The 15,912-nt window shown below is 37.4% G+C and overlaps 1 protein-coding gene across 6 annotated transcripts in view; it reads left to right on the forward strand.

Moving 5' to 3' along the window:
* LOC104597664 (elongation factor P (EF-P) family protein) overlaps window positions 1-15,912 on the forward strand; it is a 34,660-nt gene that overhangs the window by 4,769 nt on the left and 13,979 nt on the right. For 5 of the 6 annotated variants that reach the window (XM_010259339.3, XM_010259338.3, XM_010259337.3 and 2 more), the window contains 4 exons: window positions 1,285-1,354; window positions 5,338-5,404; window positions 5,519-5,586; window positions 9,164-9,287. In XM_010259339.3, coding sequence (XP_010257641.1) covers window positions 1,285-1,354; window positions 5,338-5,404; window positions 5,519-5,586; window positions 9,164-9,287 — 329 coding nt within the window. The remainder of the gene's footprint in view (window positions 1-1,284; window positions 1,355-5,337; window positions 5,405-5,518; window positions 5,587-9,163; window positions 9,288-15,912) is intronic. The other variant, XM_088892433.1, reaches the window with a different exon arrangement.

Consider the following 15,912-nt stretch of genomic DNA (forward strand, 5'->3'; position numbering starts at 1 on the left):
GACTTGTTTGTTGATATTTCTACGAATATGTTGCTGAATAGCTGGTTGGAGGTGGCAAATTTTGCTCTTGCTCGCTTTTTAGTTTGTCTTGTGTGGTCACCACTAGGAAGTGGGACTTATAAAGCTAAACTTTGGTGGAAATAGTGAGGGAAATCCAGGTCCATCAGGTGTAGGAGGGGTTTTCAGAGATGAGGATGGGAAGGTGCCCGCTTTGTGTTTAGGTTCCATTGGGTTTGGACTTTGGAGACTCTCTCAAAGCTTAGGTCTATGTAGTATTGGAGGGTATAAGGAAGTCTAAGGAATTGAATATACAAAAGTTAGTCATTGAAGGGGACTCAAAGCTGGTCTTAAGTTGGTTACAAGAAGGTAGTGGACTTTGGAAATATGTTAAAGAGAGGAGGGAGATTAAGTGGCTAACTAGAGGACTGGAAATCAAGTTTCAATGGGTCAATAGAATAACAAATGCATTTGTTGATGCTTTGGAAAAGCAGGGGGTGGGAAGGGATCAAATGTTTTGGACTGTTTTGTAACTTTTCTTTTTTGTTATCTTCTTGGAGAGAGTTAAGCCTGTTTATCTCTCTTTGGAGGCTTGGAGCGTTGTAACTAAATTCTTTTAATCTAATGAATTCCAATTATTGATAAAAAAAATGTTTATAAATCTTAATTTTTGTATGTAAAATAAAAAATAATCTTTATTTTTTATAGGAAGCTTGGCTTGCAGTCTTGTGAGCTTTTGATCTGAGCCGAATTTGAGCTCAAGTCTCTAGCTCAAGCCTAATACTGTTTTGGCGAGTCGAGCTCGAATAGCTAGGTATTCGGCTTGGCTCGGCTCGACTTGAATCCACCCCTATTATTGATTCCTCAGAGGTTAAGATTGATGTTATCTTTTGGGCTTGGAAAGATTTGAGGTTGAGGGGATTCTCAAATTATTGGGTTAACTGGGGTTGATTCTCGTGGTCCATTGCCACTTGAGGCATAAAATTAGGGAGGCAAGGTGAAACTCTAGGCATCATAGTGAACTTCTTGTTCAGATGGATACTGAGGTCTACCAACTTATTAGCTGAGAGGCTAGCCAGAGATAGTGTGATTGGTACCGAGGTCTAGCACTTTCTACCATGTTGTTTATCCTCATTTAATCTTTAACAAAATTGCTTCTTAGTAATAAAAAAGGTGTTGAATGTTTCACACATTACATTTTTTTATTCAAATTGCATTAGCATTTTTGTATGATTGAAATATTAAGGATTACTTCTTTTCTTTTCGTTTCTTTTTTTTTTGTCACAGGTGGAACTTCGTGATGTTGACACTGGAAATAAAATAACTGAAAGATTTCGTACGGATGAGGCCATTGAAAGTATGCATATTGTTTTTTGCAACTTCTTTTGTGGACTTTGAGTAAATGAGTTTTATTCATAACTAAGCATTCTGTTATTGATCAAGTCCACAAAAGAAGGTGATATCTTATCACATTCTTTTTTGCAACTTCTTTTTTTGATCAAGTCTACAAAAATTGCAACTTCCACTAATTCCATGGCTGATGGGTTAGCCGAGCAAGGGGTGCTTAAGGATTCTTTGTTTTGGGCCACTTTTTAGCTTTCTTTCTTGTTCTCTGTTGTGGGGGAGTAAAGATATTTTACCTCCCCTCTCTTGTACTTAAAGTTTCACAATTTTTATAATCTAATAAAACATTCTGTTATTGATCAAAAAAAAAAAAAAAAAGAAGGTGATAAGATATCACCCACAAAGGTTCATAGCCCAACACCTACACCTCAGTACCCTTCAACCCCTTTTAATACATACTTTTTCTTCCGCATACCTTACAAACAAAAAGAAAGCCCACTGCCAAAATCCATTAAACTTCAAAGCCCAGCAACACCCCCCCTAAGATCCCAAACTAACACTGACCCCAACAACTTTCACCATTCAGCCATCCCCTTTAAAGCTCTATTTGTTCAATGGATATCTCTTTTCCAATCCCTGGAACATTTTTCTTGCATATTCTTCTTATCCTGATGTAAGTTACTTTCTATTCCAATGCTATATAGTTACTTATCCATGCTGATATAGCCCTTGGGATGTTAAGGTTGGCAAATAAATCAATGCTAGGTTTAGGGTTGTTCACGGGGTTTGACAACTTTAGGTATTCAGCAACTGAACTAATGAGTGCATTGAAAATTCTTTACAGAAATTTGTAGAGTTGACATCTTTGGTCTTATTAGTTGGCTATGGTCATGGTGTATATCAGAAGAATAAACGTCCTTGGGTCTTAGTCCTCAAGAACAGAGCAAGTGGATATCTTCTAAACTGGTTTAAGAGAATATCAATGCAAACATGTAGAGAGGAAAAATTGGAAATTTCATTAGCTTCTTTAAGAGCTATTACATGAAACATATAACTCAACTCAACTTAACTCAAGAAAATTTTAATCCCAACTATTTAGGGTTGGCCTCATTAATCCTGTCCCTCCATTCCACCCTATCAAGAGCTGAAGAGCCATGTTTTCTGCATTACAAGAAGCATTTTTATAATAAATAATAATTTATTTCCTCGAGAAACATTTTGAAACTCAGTTTGAACTCATGGTAACACTAAACTAAGTCCAAAAAAACGATAACTTAAGTGAACTTTAACACAGAATTACATAGAAAATTTGGACCTTTGACCCAAATGACTAAAAGAATATCAAAATAGTAAACTACCATTGACATCCAATTGTCGAGATTTTGGAACATCTTGAGACCTTGACACTTCTCCCACCCATAGACCTTAAAATGAGGAGAAGGGCAAAATCCTCCACCGTCTCACTGTTTCCTGTTATTGATAGGCCCTGAGGAAACAAAAACAAATATCCTTTAAGTATCTTAAGAATGACTTCAAAACTTGACAATCTGGGTTTACTAAATGAACAGAAATGGGCATTTAGCTTTGGTCATCATGAAGACTCATGAAGTGAACAAAGCCTTGTGACCAATGAAGTTAAAAAGCAAGTTAATGCGGAAAGATTGTAAATACAGCAGTTGAAGTGAACATAGCCTTGTGTTTACTGGTTTTAGGGGGTGGGGCTTTTACTAGAAAGATGTTTGAGGATCTGGAAGGAAGGTATCCTTTGCCCTTGAGGGAATTAGATTTCAGCTCCAGATCCAAAGACTTAAGTTTTTGAACAGCGAGCCGATGGAATTACAAGAGCCAGCAATGTTGAGGTTGAAATCTTGGAAGAAGATTAATTGTTCAAGAAGAATTCAGTTCTGGAATCGGAAAGAATTAATGAGGAGATAGAGACTTGTTGGAATTTAGGAAGGATTTTTTGGCAGTTAGAAGGCTCAAACATCAGAGAAAGCATCGCCCAGTTCTGGTGTCAAGTGTTTTTACTAGACTAAAAGGAGGGTTTTTTGGGATTGGACCAAGTAAAAAAGTGTTGAAACACAAGAAGGGTCAAAAGAGAAAGTAGAGGCTTCTGTTTTTGTTGTTCTTTTGGGTGTGTGGAGTAGACCTGTTCACGGGCTGGGCCAGGTTCGGATCGGGCTTTGCCTCTTTATCAGCAGAAAATGTCTAGGCCTGAGCCCAAGCCCTTCCAGATCATCAGGCCTAGATCTTAAGCCCAAGCCCAGCCCTTATATAAAGCCCGAAACCCAGTCTGTACAAAACATGTCCTATTTATGGTGTAATTTAATAAACTTAATATATATATATTTATTATATATAATTAATTTACGTTTTTATTATATGTAATAGTATCAGGCCAGGTTTATTTGAGAAAGCCTGAGCTCGGCCCGAAAAACAGTTGGGCCTGGTGTTTAAAGCTGGAGCCTGAGCCCGCGGGCCTGAAGTTTTATCAAAGCCTGAAAAATAACAGGGCGGGCCGGGGCAGCCCGTCGGACTACCCAGCCCATGAACATGACTAGTGTGGAGGGAAATTTTTCTGGGTTGCTTTGATTGTGCTGTTGACTGTTGTAAGAGGTCTGGTTGTGAAGAGCTCCGTTTTATTGGTTAGTTTTTTGCCTTTGTTTTTTCAGGTTTGGGTTTCTGGGTCCAAGGTGGGGAGTTTGTTTGAAATTCTGATTTTGTGGTTGGTGATCTTTTTGAGTTGTTGGGGTTTTGGTTGTTATCCCCTTTTATCTTTTCTCTCTCGGGTGACTTCTCGTCACCTTTCTTGTATTTCTTTTTATTTTAATAAAATTTTATTTTTATTACCAAAAAAATTTGTCACCTATGAGACTGCAGTATACATGTTTGTCTAGAGTAATACAAGATATCATTAGATCTGTCATGTTATCTAGTGATACACAAAAGTTTCTGTGAGCGATGTTTTGTGGCTTGTTGTAGAATGGTATGGTTAGTATTTTGTTTTCAATGAGAAGTCTTCTGGTTGGGTAGCAGAGTTAGTGAGGATGTCTTGGCAGAACCAAGGGCTGGGATAGGGTAGGAGAGTAGGAAGCTTGAGAGAAGTATTTCAGAAAGCACAAGGAGTAGAGCCATAGACGGATAGGGGGCAGGGGAAGGAAGAAATGAAATCTTCCAGAGGCACTGGGCTTTTTGTTGGTATTGCTCAGGGTGAGCTGCTGGTGTTTGGGTTAGATTGTTATTGTTGGCATTGTTGATGTGGGTGAGCTGCATGTGTCTGAGTTTGTTGATATGTTACTTTATTTTACTATTTTAGTGGTGTTCCCACAGTAGTCCTGGGTTTACTATTTGATTTGGTCTTTGGTTATTTCTGTGGTGAGCTTTTTGTTTTGTGTCTTGCTATGTTTTATGATTGAGCTGATACTATGGTTCTTTAAGTTGCCATTCCTTGGCAGCCTTTTATTGTTATTTTTTCCTTTTATTTTTTTGGGGATGCCTGTAGACCTCTTGTATATATTTCTTCTTATTTTTGTCAATGAATTTCTATTTATTATCAAAAGTAAGAAAAGTATTGGGACCCAAATCCATCAGTGCAATTTTTCAGATTCAGGCAAGTTTTGTATTTAAAAGAAAAAGAAATTCAAGAATTTGGATGTTCTGGATTGGTGGGTATTTTTTAATTATTATGCCGTAAAATCCATTTATCAATGTTCTGGAATTTTAATTTCAGCAAGTGTCTAGCAAATCACAGACTACATTAAAATTGTAGTTTGGAATGATATTGTTTTCTGAAGCATTGGTTCATAATTAACATTGGCATTGGATGAGTTCTGGGAGTGAGATTTAGGTTTTTCAATTTACTAATCACCAAAATTTTCTATTAATATAAAAAAGCCAAGTTATTGTCATATCTGGATTTTTTCAAATATAATTTTCTTTTAATGTTCAGATGATAATCGAGTAATCACAGATTTAGTTGCATGTAATTTGGTGCAGGAGTTTTTGTTGAAGATAAGTCTTTCACATTTCTGTATGCAGAAGGTGACTCTATAATGATAATGGAGTAAGTTATTTGATGGAAATCTCTGTTACTTGTTTCCAAACATTTGTGCTATTCTTATGAATCTATTTATGTTGAGAACTTTGCAAATGGCCATGCTGTTCTAATTTTAACCAGGCCTAATACATTCGAGCAAATGGAAATTCACAAGGACATGTTTGGAAAAAATGCTGCTTATTTGAAAGGTACTTGTACTTTGAATGAAACAATTGTATCCTTACTTTTATGACATTCTGAAACCAGATTCAGTGGCATTGATTCATTTTAACTTTTTTTCTTTTTTATTTTACCAAAATACATTTCTATGCATGTGGACATTTTTTTTTTCTTTTGATTGTTGTGTAGAAGCATTCATGCAATTTTCATATTATTAATTTGAAATGAGTATCCCCAAGATACTGTCTCGTAGCTGAAATATACTACAAAACAACAGTGTTAGAATACATGCAATAATGCATTACCTATACATGGACACTTCAAAACGGGCACCATACCCATTTCAATGTTTGGACAGATGTAAATGTATGCACTGGCAGAATAGTTCATGGGTCTCTTCTCTATGTTGAACCCTTAATATGTGACTAGAAGACCTCAAACTCTTGGAATAAAATATGGGGCAGGGTTGTGAATTTGTAACATTTGATATTTAGTACATTGTTTAATCAGTAATATAGTATTGTCAATTATGAATTACTTTAATTATTTACTGTTTTTATATTGGTTTATGCTTTCACATACATATTTTTTATTTTTTATTTATTACCAAAAGAAATACATAATTTTCTTTTGTACAAATTTTTGCTATTTACATAAGATAAAAATATATGGTTAGAAAACAAAGTACATCTGTTGTTGTGTCCTGAAATACAATGTTCTTGGGAGTTTGGACTGTCAAGTCTGACACCTTGTACCTTTATTGGATTTTAACACTTGTACTGGGTCCACATAACAATGTAACATAGCATATTACTGGGTGAGATACGTCTGTACTTGCTCATGTTAATGAACAAGTAAATGAAAATCCCCAATTTTCTATTGCTTGTGAGATTTCTTTTTGGTAAATGGAATCGGGGGACTTCCACTCCATCCACCTGTTCTCTGGCCATTATTATTATTTCTAGGCTTCTAGCAAAGCAGTTGTCGTGTTTCTTTATTTCTTCTGTTGCTCTTAGTGCATGGTGAATAATGAAGAGGCTTCTCATTTCATTCACTGATCTTTTCTACTGAAAGTTTATTAATAGCAAAAGGACTTGTATTACTACATCACCAAGAAGGGCAAGATCCCCACAAAATACAACATTTTACATGGTTAATGAATTGGAATCATGTACACCATTTATGCATATATGATTCTATATATCAAAAGGAGAATATAATCTGGATTTAGTTCTAACTCCTTCAAAATAAGGACCTATCAAACTAAGGCTCTTTCAATCCTCCCAATGAGGGTGCACGAAGCCAAGCTTTTAGATTCAAATGTTTTGCTATTTTTCTCTTTCCACATGAACCAACATAAAGAGGCAAAAAGTGAGCAAATTCAAAAGGATGGTACCAAACCCAGTTTCTTGCCAGGATGATATTAACATCTGTCCAGAATATAACATAGGAATGAGGTTATCCATTTCCATTTGTAATGGAACAATAATTATCTTGTTTTTTTAATTTGTTTCTCCTTTCCATTGTCATATATACAAAGGAAACTTGTTTTCTTAAATGCATATTTCCATGGAATAGCATATATTATGATTCCATTTCATAATTGATTTGCAATTTCTAGTATCTCCCTTCTCCCTACTCTCTCTCAACTATGAGTTCGTCAGTGTCAAAACCACAGTTCAAAGTTTACCCATGGTTTAAAAATCAATTGTATTTCCTAATATCTGCACAAAGTATTTCCATTTCTATGAGTACCAACACAAAATATTATGGGATATATTTCAACATATTCTCCCTTGCTTAATATATTTAGTATTGTTTTCAGAAAGTTTTACTATGTTATGTATATAATTGTCAGGTTTTGACTTATATGTATATAGATATTATCCAGATAATTTGTTTTAAATAATCCTTATGATTCCTGTGGCTGCTCTTTGGACCATTTGGATGAAGAGGAATAGCAGAGTTTTTGAAGGCAAAGCCTCTCCAATAGATGATCTGATACATAATACAAGGCTTTGTACATCTTCTCATGTACATCCCTGCCTTTTTTTGATCTTGATGAAATCTGTTATCTTTTTCTTTCAAAAATAATGTTACAACAGATAATCTCTTTTTGTAATCTCACTGATATATGACATGTGTATCCACATTGTTTGTACAATCATCTCTTGCACTGTAGAGTTCCTTCCTGTACTGGAGAACTTTCTCAGAAAAAATACAATATGGCTCATTTCTTCTTATTTTCCCTTGTGAAATATTTCTAGTCACATAGTTTTTTGTTTGGGATCACCATTCACCAACAGATCAGGGATTTTTTTTTTTTTTTTTTGTAGAATAAAAAAGAGATATGCTTAACTAAAGTTTCTAGAAAATTCCAAATTACACACATGATAATCCATTTGATAGTCCTGATATTATAGTTGTCTACCTCCTAGGTCAGGCCCCCCAATACAGGTCATTCCTATTACCTCCTTTCCTCACAAGGGAGTCAGTAGAGGAGTTTGTAGACCTATTTATACATAATTTAATTAAACATGACTGATGTTTTAATATTTTATACTCTTATATAAGTATACTTATAAGAAATAAAAGAATATACATACACATAAATAAAACATAGTCAAATAACATTTACAACTTAAAATATTTTTTTTCTTTGATAATTTACAACTTAGAATATCAACAATGGGTACTTGTGTTTGTATATATTATATGACAATGTGTAGTGATATGATATTTCTTTAGAGCCTTAAATTTTATTATAAGTGGAGGAAGGTGCCATTTCATTGTGAAAAGTATCCTTTTTTTTATCACTTATATAGTGATATAATTATTTTAAAAATATGTCCTTTGGCATTTCCTCATGTTTGTCAGCCCAAGATTTTACCACTGCACCTAGCAATTACCTGTTTGTTTTGCTGAAAATGTATACCACTAATAAGAAACATGTCAGAAATATTGGAATATTGTAAAAGTTTTAGAACATCATAAATATTAATCTTTGATAATATATGTTAATATTTTTTGAAATTATAGTAGAAAAGTTTGGACAACCTGTTTTGATATAAAAACTGTAAAAGAAAGAAGAAAAGAAAGAGAAGAAAAGGTTTCAGCTGAGAAAGAGAGAGAAGAGAGATAGAAGAGAATGGGAGAAGCACAGAATTAGGTCTGGCTGCCCCTTTCATTAGATTATATACTCATAAATAAAAGAGAGTACAAAGACAAGTATGCCCTTAGTAAGTCTGCTACTTGTGAGAACTTAAAAACACTCTTAACTTAAAACATAAACTAATGGGCCTAAGGCCCTATAACTCCCTAACTATGCTATGTAAATAAAAAGCATGTTATTATCAGCCCAAAACTCAACAATTATAAATGGATGCCCGAGAGCAGCCACTTTGTGTAAGTAAATGTCCAAGCTTAGGTCCATATTTGGTCCATCTCTTCAAGATCCCAAATGGCTGGGGACCTTTCTACAAAATAAAAAGGCTGGGACCAACATTGGGTAAAAGCACTTCTTTTTACATTTTCACCAAAATTGACATTTTAAGCCTTGAGTTAACCCTTTTTTGTGGATAAACTTTGATACATTTTGTTGAACAGATGATATGGCAGTTACCCTGCAATTTTATGATGGAAAGCTGATGTCGGCATCAGTTCCACATCGTGTGACATGTACCATTGCCGAAGCACAAGATCCTATGAAGGGGATAACAGCCACACCTCAGTAGGTTCAATATCTTTGTTATATATTACTTCATGCATAGACGTTTGGCATACACATTTGTATTCATATTTTTGGGTCTTAATCTGATCGCAACATTTTTTTTAAGTTCCACCTTGTATTTACATTGACAAGAATGATGATAATATATGCAAGTCCTGTCATCCTTGTATCTGTTTACCCAAGGATTAAAACATTTGTATTAGAGTATGCATTCCTTGTCTAATGCATATTGGATGATATGTTCAAGAGAGATTGGTGTTTCTTTTAAGTGGGCTAGGAGGTTAGAGATGTAAACCAGTCCTCAAAAATAGGTGTAAACTTGAAAAATTAGAGAGAAAAAGGAGGAAGAAAAGTAAGAGCAGCAGTACAAGAGAAGAAGATGGAGAAAAGAGGAGGAAGAAGAAGAAAGGTTTGAATAATCCTTCCCTTTCTTCTCTAATCCTTTTTACTAAAAATTAATGTTAAAATAATTACAAGTATGCCCTTAAGTGGGCAGCTAGCTAGGCAGTAACATAAAGAGATCAAACAAAAAGAAATAACTGGCCCATTAAGAGAGGCCCATTAACTAACAGGAAAATAGAAAAAATATTACAAGAGAAGATAATAGGACCCATTCGGCCCAGTCTCTTTGCGCTCCCCCCACAAGCTGAGCATAGATGTCAATCATGCCCAACTGGCTTATATAGTGTGTCATTTTCCCTCTCGGAACTCCCTTGGTCAAGATATCAACCAATTGTTCGTCTAGTGTGATGAATGGCAAACAAACTTTTCCTGAGGAAACTCTTTCCCTTATAAAATGTCTATCAACCTCAATGTGCTTAGTTCTGTCATGTTGAACAGAATTATGTGCAATATTGATAGCTTCTTGGTTGTCACAGTAGAGCATCATTGGCTTCTCATAGTCAATCCTCAATTCTTCTAAAAGGGATCGTAGCCACAGTAATTCTGACACACCATGTGCCATTGCCTTGTATTCTACTTCAGCTGAGGATCTAGCAACTACAGACTGTTTCTCACTCCTCCATGTCACAATGTTCCCAGCGACCAGAGCACAATAACCTGAGGTGGATCTCCTATCATCAATACATCCTACCCAATCAGCATCAGTGAAAGCTTCCAGCTTCATGTGTCCATGTTTGGCAAATAGAATACCTTTCCCTGGAGTACCTTTCAAGTAACACAAAACCCTTTCTATAGCAGCTAAATGAGTATCTCTGGGAGAATGCATAAATTGACTAATAACACTTACTACATAGGAAATGTCCGACCGAGTCATGCAAAGATATAACAACTTCCCAAGCAGTCTCTGAAACACCCCCTTATCAGCTAAAAGGTCACCATTTGTAGCAGAAATCTTATGATTGGGATCAATAGGAGTGGAGATTGGTTTAGCTCCAAGTTTACTAGTCTTAGTAAGGAGGAGGTCAATGACATATTTACGCTGAGAAATGAAGATACCATCCTTAGATCTAGCAACTTCAATGCCCAAAAAATACCGAAGATCTCGATCTCAAATTCAGAGTTAAGAAATCTTTTGAGTTTACTGATCTCTTGAGTGTCATTACCCGTGACCACAATATTATCAACATAAACTATCAAAAAGGTCACCAGAGAGCCATTTCTATTCAAGAACAGGGTATGATCAGATTGAGTTTGTGTGTAACCAAAGGAGACAAGAGCAGCCCTGAATCTCTCAAACCAAGCTCGAGGAGACTGTTTGAGACCATAAATAGATTTTTGCAGTTTACACACCTTGCCTTGCATTTCCTTCCCATACACCCCTGGAGGCAAAGACATGTAGACCTCTTCATGTAGGTCTCCATTCAAGAAGGCATTTTTAACATCAAACTAGTGTAGGGGCCAATCAAAAGTAGCGGCTAGAGATAACAAAACCCGGACTGAGGTCATCTTAGCTACAAGAGCAAATGTCTCAAGATAGTCAATACCATACATTTGAGTGTAGCCTTTAGCAACCAGCCTAGCCTCAAACCTCTCAATAGATCCATTAGAGTGATATTTAATGGTAAACACCCATTTACAACCCACTGGTTCCTTCCCTTCAGTCAAGTCAACAATATCCTAGGTATGGTTCTTATGTAAATTATCCAGTTCAGCCATCATAGCATCCCTCCATTCAGGTTTAGATAAGGCTTCTTGTACAGACCTGGGTATCACATGGGAAGAAACAGAAGCAAGAAAAGAGTAGTAGGAAGGAGAGAGAAGGCTGTAAGATAGGTGTTTGGAGATACAATGGGCTGTACACTTCCGCTTGCCCTTGCGGAGAGCAATAGGAAGGTCAAGGTCTGGGAAAGATGTAGATGGGTCAGAGGAAGGCTAACCTGTTACCTCAGTAATGATGGGAGGAGCAAGAGTCTCTTCTGTAGGAGTGGAAATAACCTGCTCGTGTTTGAATCTGTGCCTTTGGTACCACCTTTGGACAACATCATGAGGAGGAATTATAGGAGAATGAGGTGGAGGAGGAACAGGAATATTGGAGGTAGGTCCAGTGGGAGAAGTGGACACCTCATGAGAGGACTCAAGAGGAATGGGAAGAGGAACAGCTGGAGACATAGCAAAGGGTTCTTCAGATTTCTCCCCCTCAGGAGAAATACTAAAGAAAGGAGTTAACTCAGAAAATGTGACATCCCGAGATACAAAGCGGGTGCCACTAATTGGATCAAAACAACAATATCCCTTCTGTGTGGAGGCATATCCCAGAAAAACACATTTACGAGCCTTAGGTTCAAATTTGTGCCTTTGATGGCTGTGAACATGCACATAGCAAGTGCACCAAAAAACACGGAGAGGAAGAAAAAAAAGATCCTCATCCGGGAAGAGAAGGCTAAAGGGGGTTTTGAAGTTAAGAACCCGGGAGGGCATACGGTTGATAAAAAATGTAGCAGTAAGAACAACATCTCCCCAAAATTTTATAGGAACATGGGATGCAAACAGGAGGGATCTGACAACTTCAACCACATGTCGGTTCTTCCTTTCTGCCACTCCGTTCTGTTGTGGAGTGTAGGAACAAGAACTTTGATGAATAACCCCAAAAGTTTCAAGATAGGCGGAGAGGGTTTTCTCAAAATACTCCTTAGCATTATTAGAACGAAATATTTTGATTCGAGTGTTAAACTGGGTGAGGATGAGTTCATGAAATTTTTGCACAATAGCTAGTACTTCATCACTGGATTTCATGAGATAAATCCAAGTGTAACGAGAGTAGTCATCAATAAAAAGGATAAAGTACCTGTAACCCCCCATAGTTGGCAAATGATATGGCCCCCACACATCAGAGTGAACATGAGAAAGAGATCTTTTATTGCTTACTGAATAAGAATGTCTACAATGCTTTACCAATTCACATGACTCATAATGAAGACTCGATAGAGACACTCCCTTAAACATATCTGGAAACAAATGACTCAAAGCAGAAAAAGACAAATGACCAAACCGAAAGTGACATAACAAGACTTTGTCAATAGACTCTGACAAGACTGACTCTAAGGCAACTCCATGAGGTGGTCCAAAAGCTCTATCCGGTGTGTCCAACAAGTATATTCCGTTCGCCTCATGGCCACTCCCAATCATCCTCTGAGATTGCAGGTCCTGAAAAACACAATGAGTGGGAAAAAAGGTTATGCTACAATTCATGGATTTAGTTAAGCTGCTAACAGATAAAAGGTTTGTATTAAATTTAGGGACATGAAGGACAGGATAAATAAAGGGTGTTAGAGGTCTTTATATCCCCTTTACCAGAGAGAAGGTGGTATGAGCAGAAGAGATTAGACAGGCTGGTCATATGGTCTGATGCACCGGAATCAATAATCCAAGGGATTTTATGATTACCTGAAACTGAAGCATGATTTGCAGAAGCACGAATACCTGAGTGAGCAAATGAAAATGATGATGATGTGTTGCTGGAAGAGTGAGATGAGGAAACAGTAGCTTCCAAGTGATTTAGCAACCTCCCATACTTTTCAAAATCCGCCTTCATTGCTGCCAACTGCTCAATGATTGATTTTTCTTCACTCTCCTTATTTTCTCCTTCATGTACTGTAGCAACATTAGCTGTCTTAGGCTTTCCTACCTGACTGCCCTTCTTAGAACTGTTATTATTCTTAAACCTATCAGGAAGAAGCTCAGGATGAAGCTTCCAGCAAGTGTCCTTTGTATGCCTCGGTTTCTTGCAATATTCACATATCTGCTCCTTTTTCTCAGTAGGACCCTTTGGCTTTATTCCAGCATGTGCAAAGTATTCTGTAGGTGGACTCTATAACTGAACCTGCCGCCTACTCTCCTCACTACTTATTCTTAACAGTATGGCCGGCTAGAAATAAGAGGAAGAGAAGAGAAGAGAAGAGGAGAAGAAGAGAAGAGAAGAGAGGAGAGACGAAAGAAGGGTTTTGCAATGTAACAGTACTGGCAGCGCCAACCTTTATTTTAATATATATATATATATATATATATATATATATATATAGGGCAGCAGAAATAACAAGGGAAAAGACCCTTGTGCCCCTGAGTACAATAACAGACATAACAGAAAGAAAAAACAAAATAAAAAACACTTTAATTAGCCAAACATGCCCTAACATCAGCAACTAAATTATTTTAACATTATTTTAACACTCCCCCTCAAGTTGGAGCATAGATGTCAATCATGCCCAACTTGTCACACAAATCTTTGTGCCGCACATGATGGAGACCTTTGTTGAAGATATCTGCAAGTTGTTCTTCTGAGCTGACATATGGTGTACACACTTCTCCACTTTCAAGTTTCTCTCTAATAAAATGCTTGTCCACTTCAATGTGTTTCGTCCTGTCATGCAGAACTGGATTAGCAGCAATATTGATGGCAGCTTTATTGTCACAGTAGAGTGACATAGGATTGCTTACTGCGAAACCCAGTTCACCTAACAGATTTCTTATCCACATGATTTCCACAACCCCATGAGCCATCGCTCTATACTCTGCTTTAGCACTGGATCTAGCCACCACACTTTGTTTTTTGCTTCTCCATGTGACAAGGTTTCCTCCTACAAAGGCACAATACCCACTGGTAGACTTTCGGTCATTGACTGCTCTTGCCCAATCAGCATCAGTATATACTTCAACTTTTAAGTGACTGTGTTTCTGGAACAACAAACCAGCTCCAGGAAACTTCTTGAGATATCTCAAGATCCTCTTTGTAGCCTCAAAGTGAGTTGTCCTAGGGCTGTGCATGAATTGACTAAAGGACACCCACTGCATAGGCAATATCAGGCCTGGTCATAGACAAATACAAAAGTCTCCCCACGAGTCTTTGGAACATCTTTACATCTTTCAAAAACTCTCCCTGACTGTCTCCCAGATGGTGATTAGGTTCAATAGGTGAATCAAATGGCTTTACCCCCAACTTGTTTGTATCCCCTCTAGTAGATCTAGTACATACTTCCTTTGGGAAATAAAGATGCCTTTGTGAGAGCGAGCAACTTCAATTCCAAGAAAGTATCGTAAGGGGCCTAGATCCTTCACCTCAAATTTAGTAGCTAAGAATTTTTTCAGTCTCCGGATTTCAGCCTCCCAATCTCCTGTGATCACTATGTCATCCACATACACAATAAAACCTGCAATTTTACCTTCACCTCTTTTCACAAACAGAGTATGATCCGACTGGCATTGTTTGAACCCCATCTATTGAACTGCTAAATGGAACTTACTAAACCAAGCCCGAGGTGATTGTTTCAACTCATATAGAGATTTTTTTAACCTGCACACCTTTTGTTCACTGCCTTCGGCACAGAACCCTGGGGGTTGGGTCATGTACACTTCCTCTTCCAAGTCACCATTCAAGAAAGCATTTTTGATGTCCAATTGGTGAAGATCCCAGTCAAGATTTGCTGCCAAGGAAAGAAGAATCCTGATAGAGTTCATCTTGGCTACCGGAGCAAGTCTCTGCATAGTCCACTCCATATACCTGTGTGAAGCCTCTTGCTACCAGTCTAGCCTTGTACCTTTCAACAGTTCCATCAGCCTTGTGTTTCACTGTGAACACCCACTTGCACCCCACTGGTTCCTTCCCTTCAGGAAGGTCTACCAACTCCCAAGTGCCATTTTTGTGTAAAGCATCAATCTCTTCCTGCATTGCATCTGTCCATTCAGGTTTTGACAAAGCTTCTGCCACAGTCTTAGGAACGGGGACACTATCCACAGAAGAGAGAAAGGTACGGTACGAATGTGAAACATGCTCATAAGACACAAAATTAGAGATAGGATGATTTGTGGTACAAGACCTAACACCCTTCCTCTTAGCAATAGAAATATTAAGATCATTGGTGACAGGTGAATCAACATTTAAAGGAGCAGATATATCAATGGGAGCAAGTGTACCTGGCTGATGAGACGGATCTGCCTTGGGTGAATCCGATGATGTTGGTTGCATAGTGTCAGGCTCCATGGCTCTTGAACTCTGCTGGCTCTTATGGCGACGATGAAAAACCCGGAATGGAGGAGGATCGGGTAAAGGAGGTAGTTGAATTTGAGTTGTCGCCTGTTTCTCCTCAACCCTACTCTCCTCCTGAGGAGAAACCGAGAAAAAAGGTTGATTCTCAAAGAATGAGACATCAATAGAAACATAGTACTTGCG

Source organism: Nelumbo nucifera, chromosome 7, assembly GCF_055504915.1.
Source record: "Nelumbo nucifera cultivar China Antique chromosome 7, China Antique-T2T, whole genome shotgun sequence".
Classification (NCBI taxonomy): domain Eukaryota; kingdom Viridiplantae; phylum Streptophyta; class Magnoliopsida; order Proteales; family Nelumbonaceae; genus Nelumbo; species Nelumbo nucifera.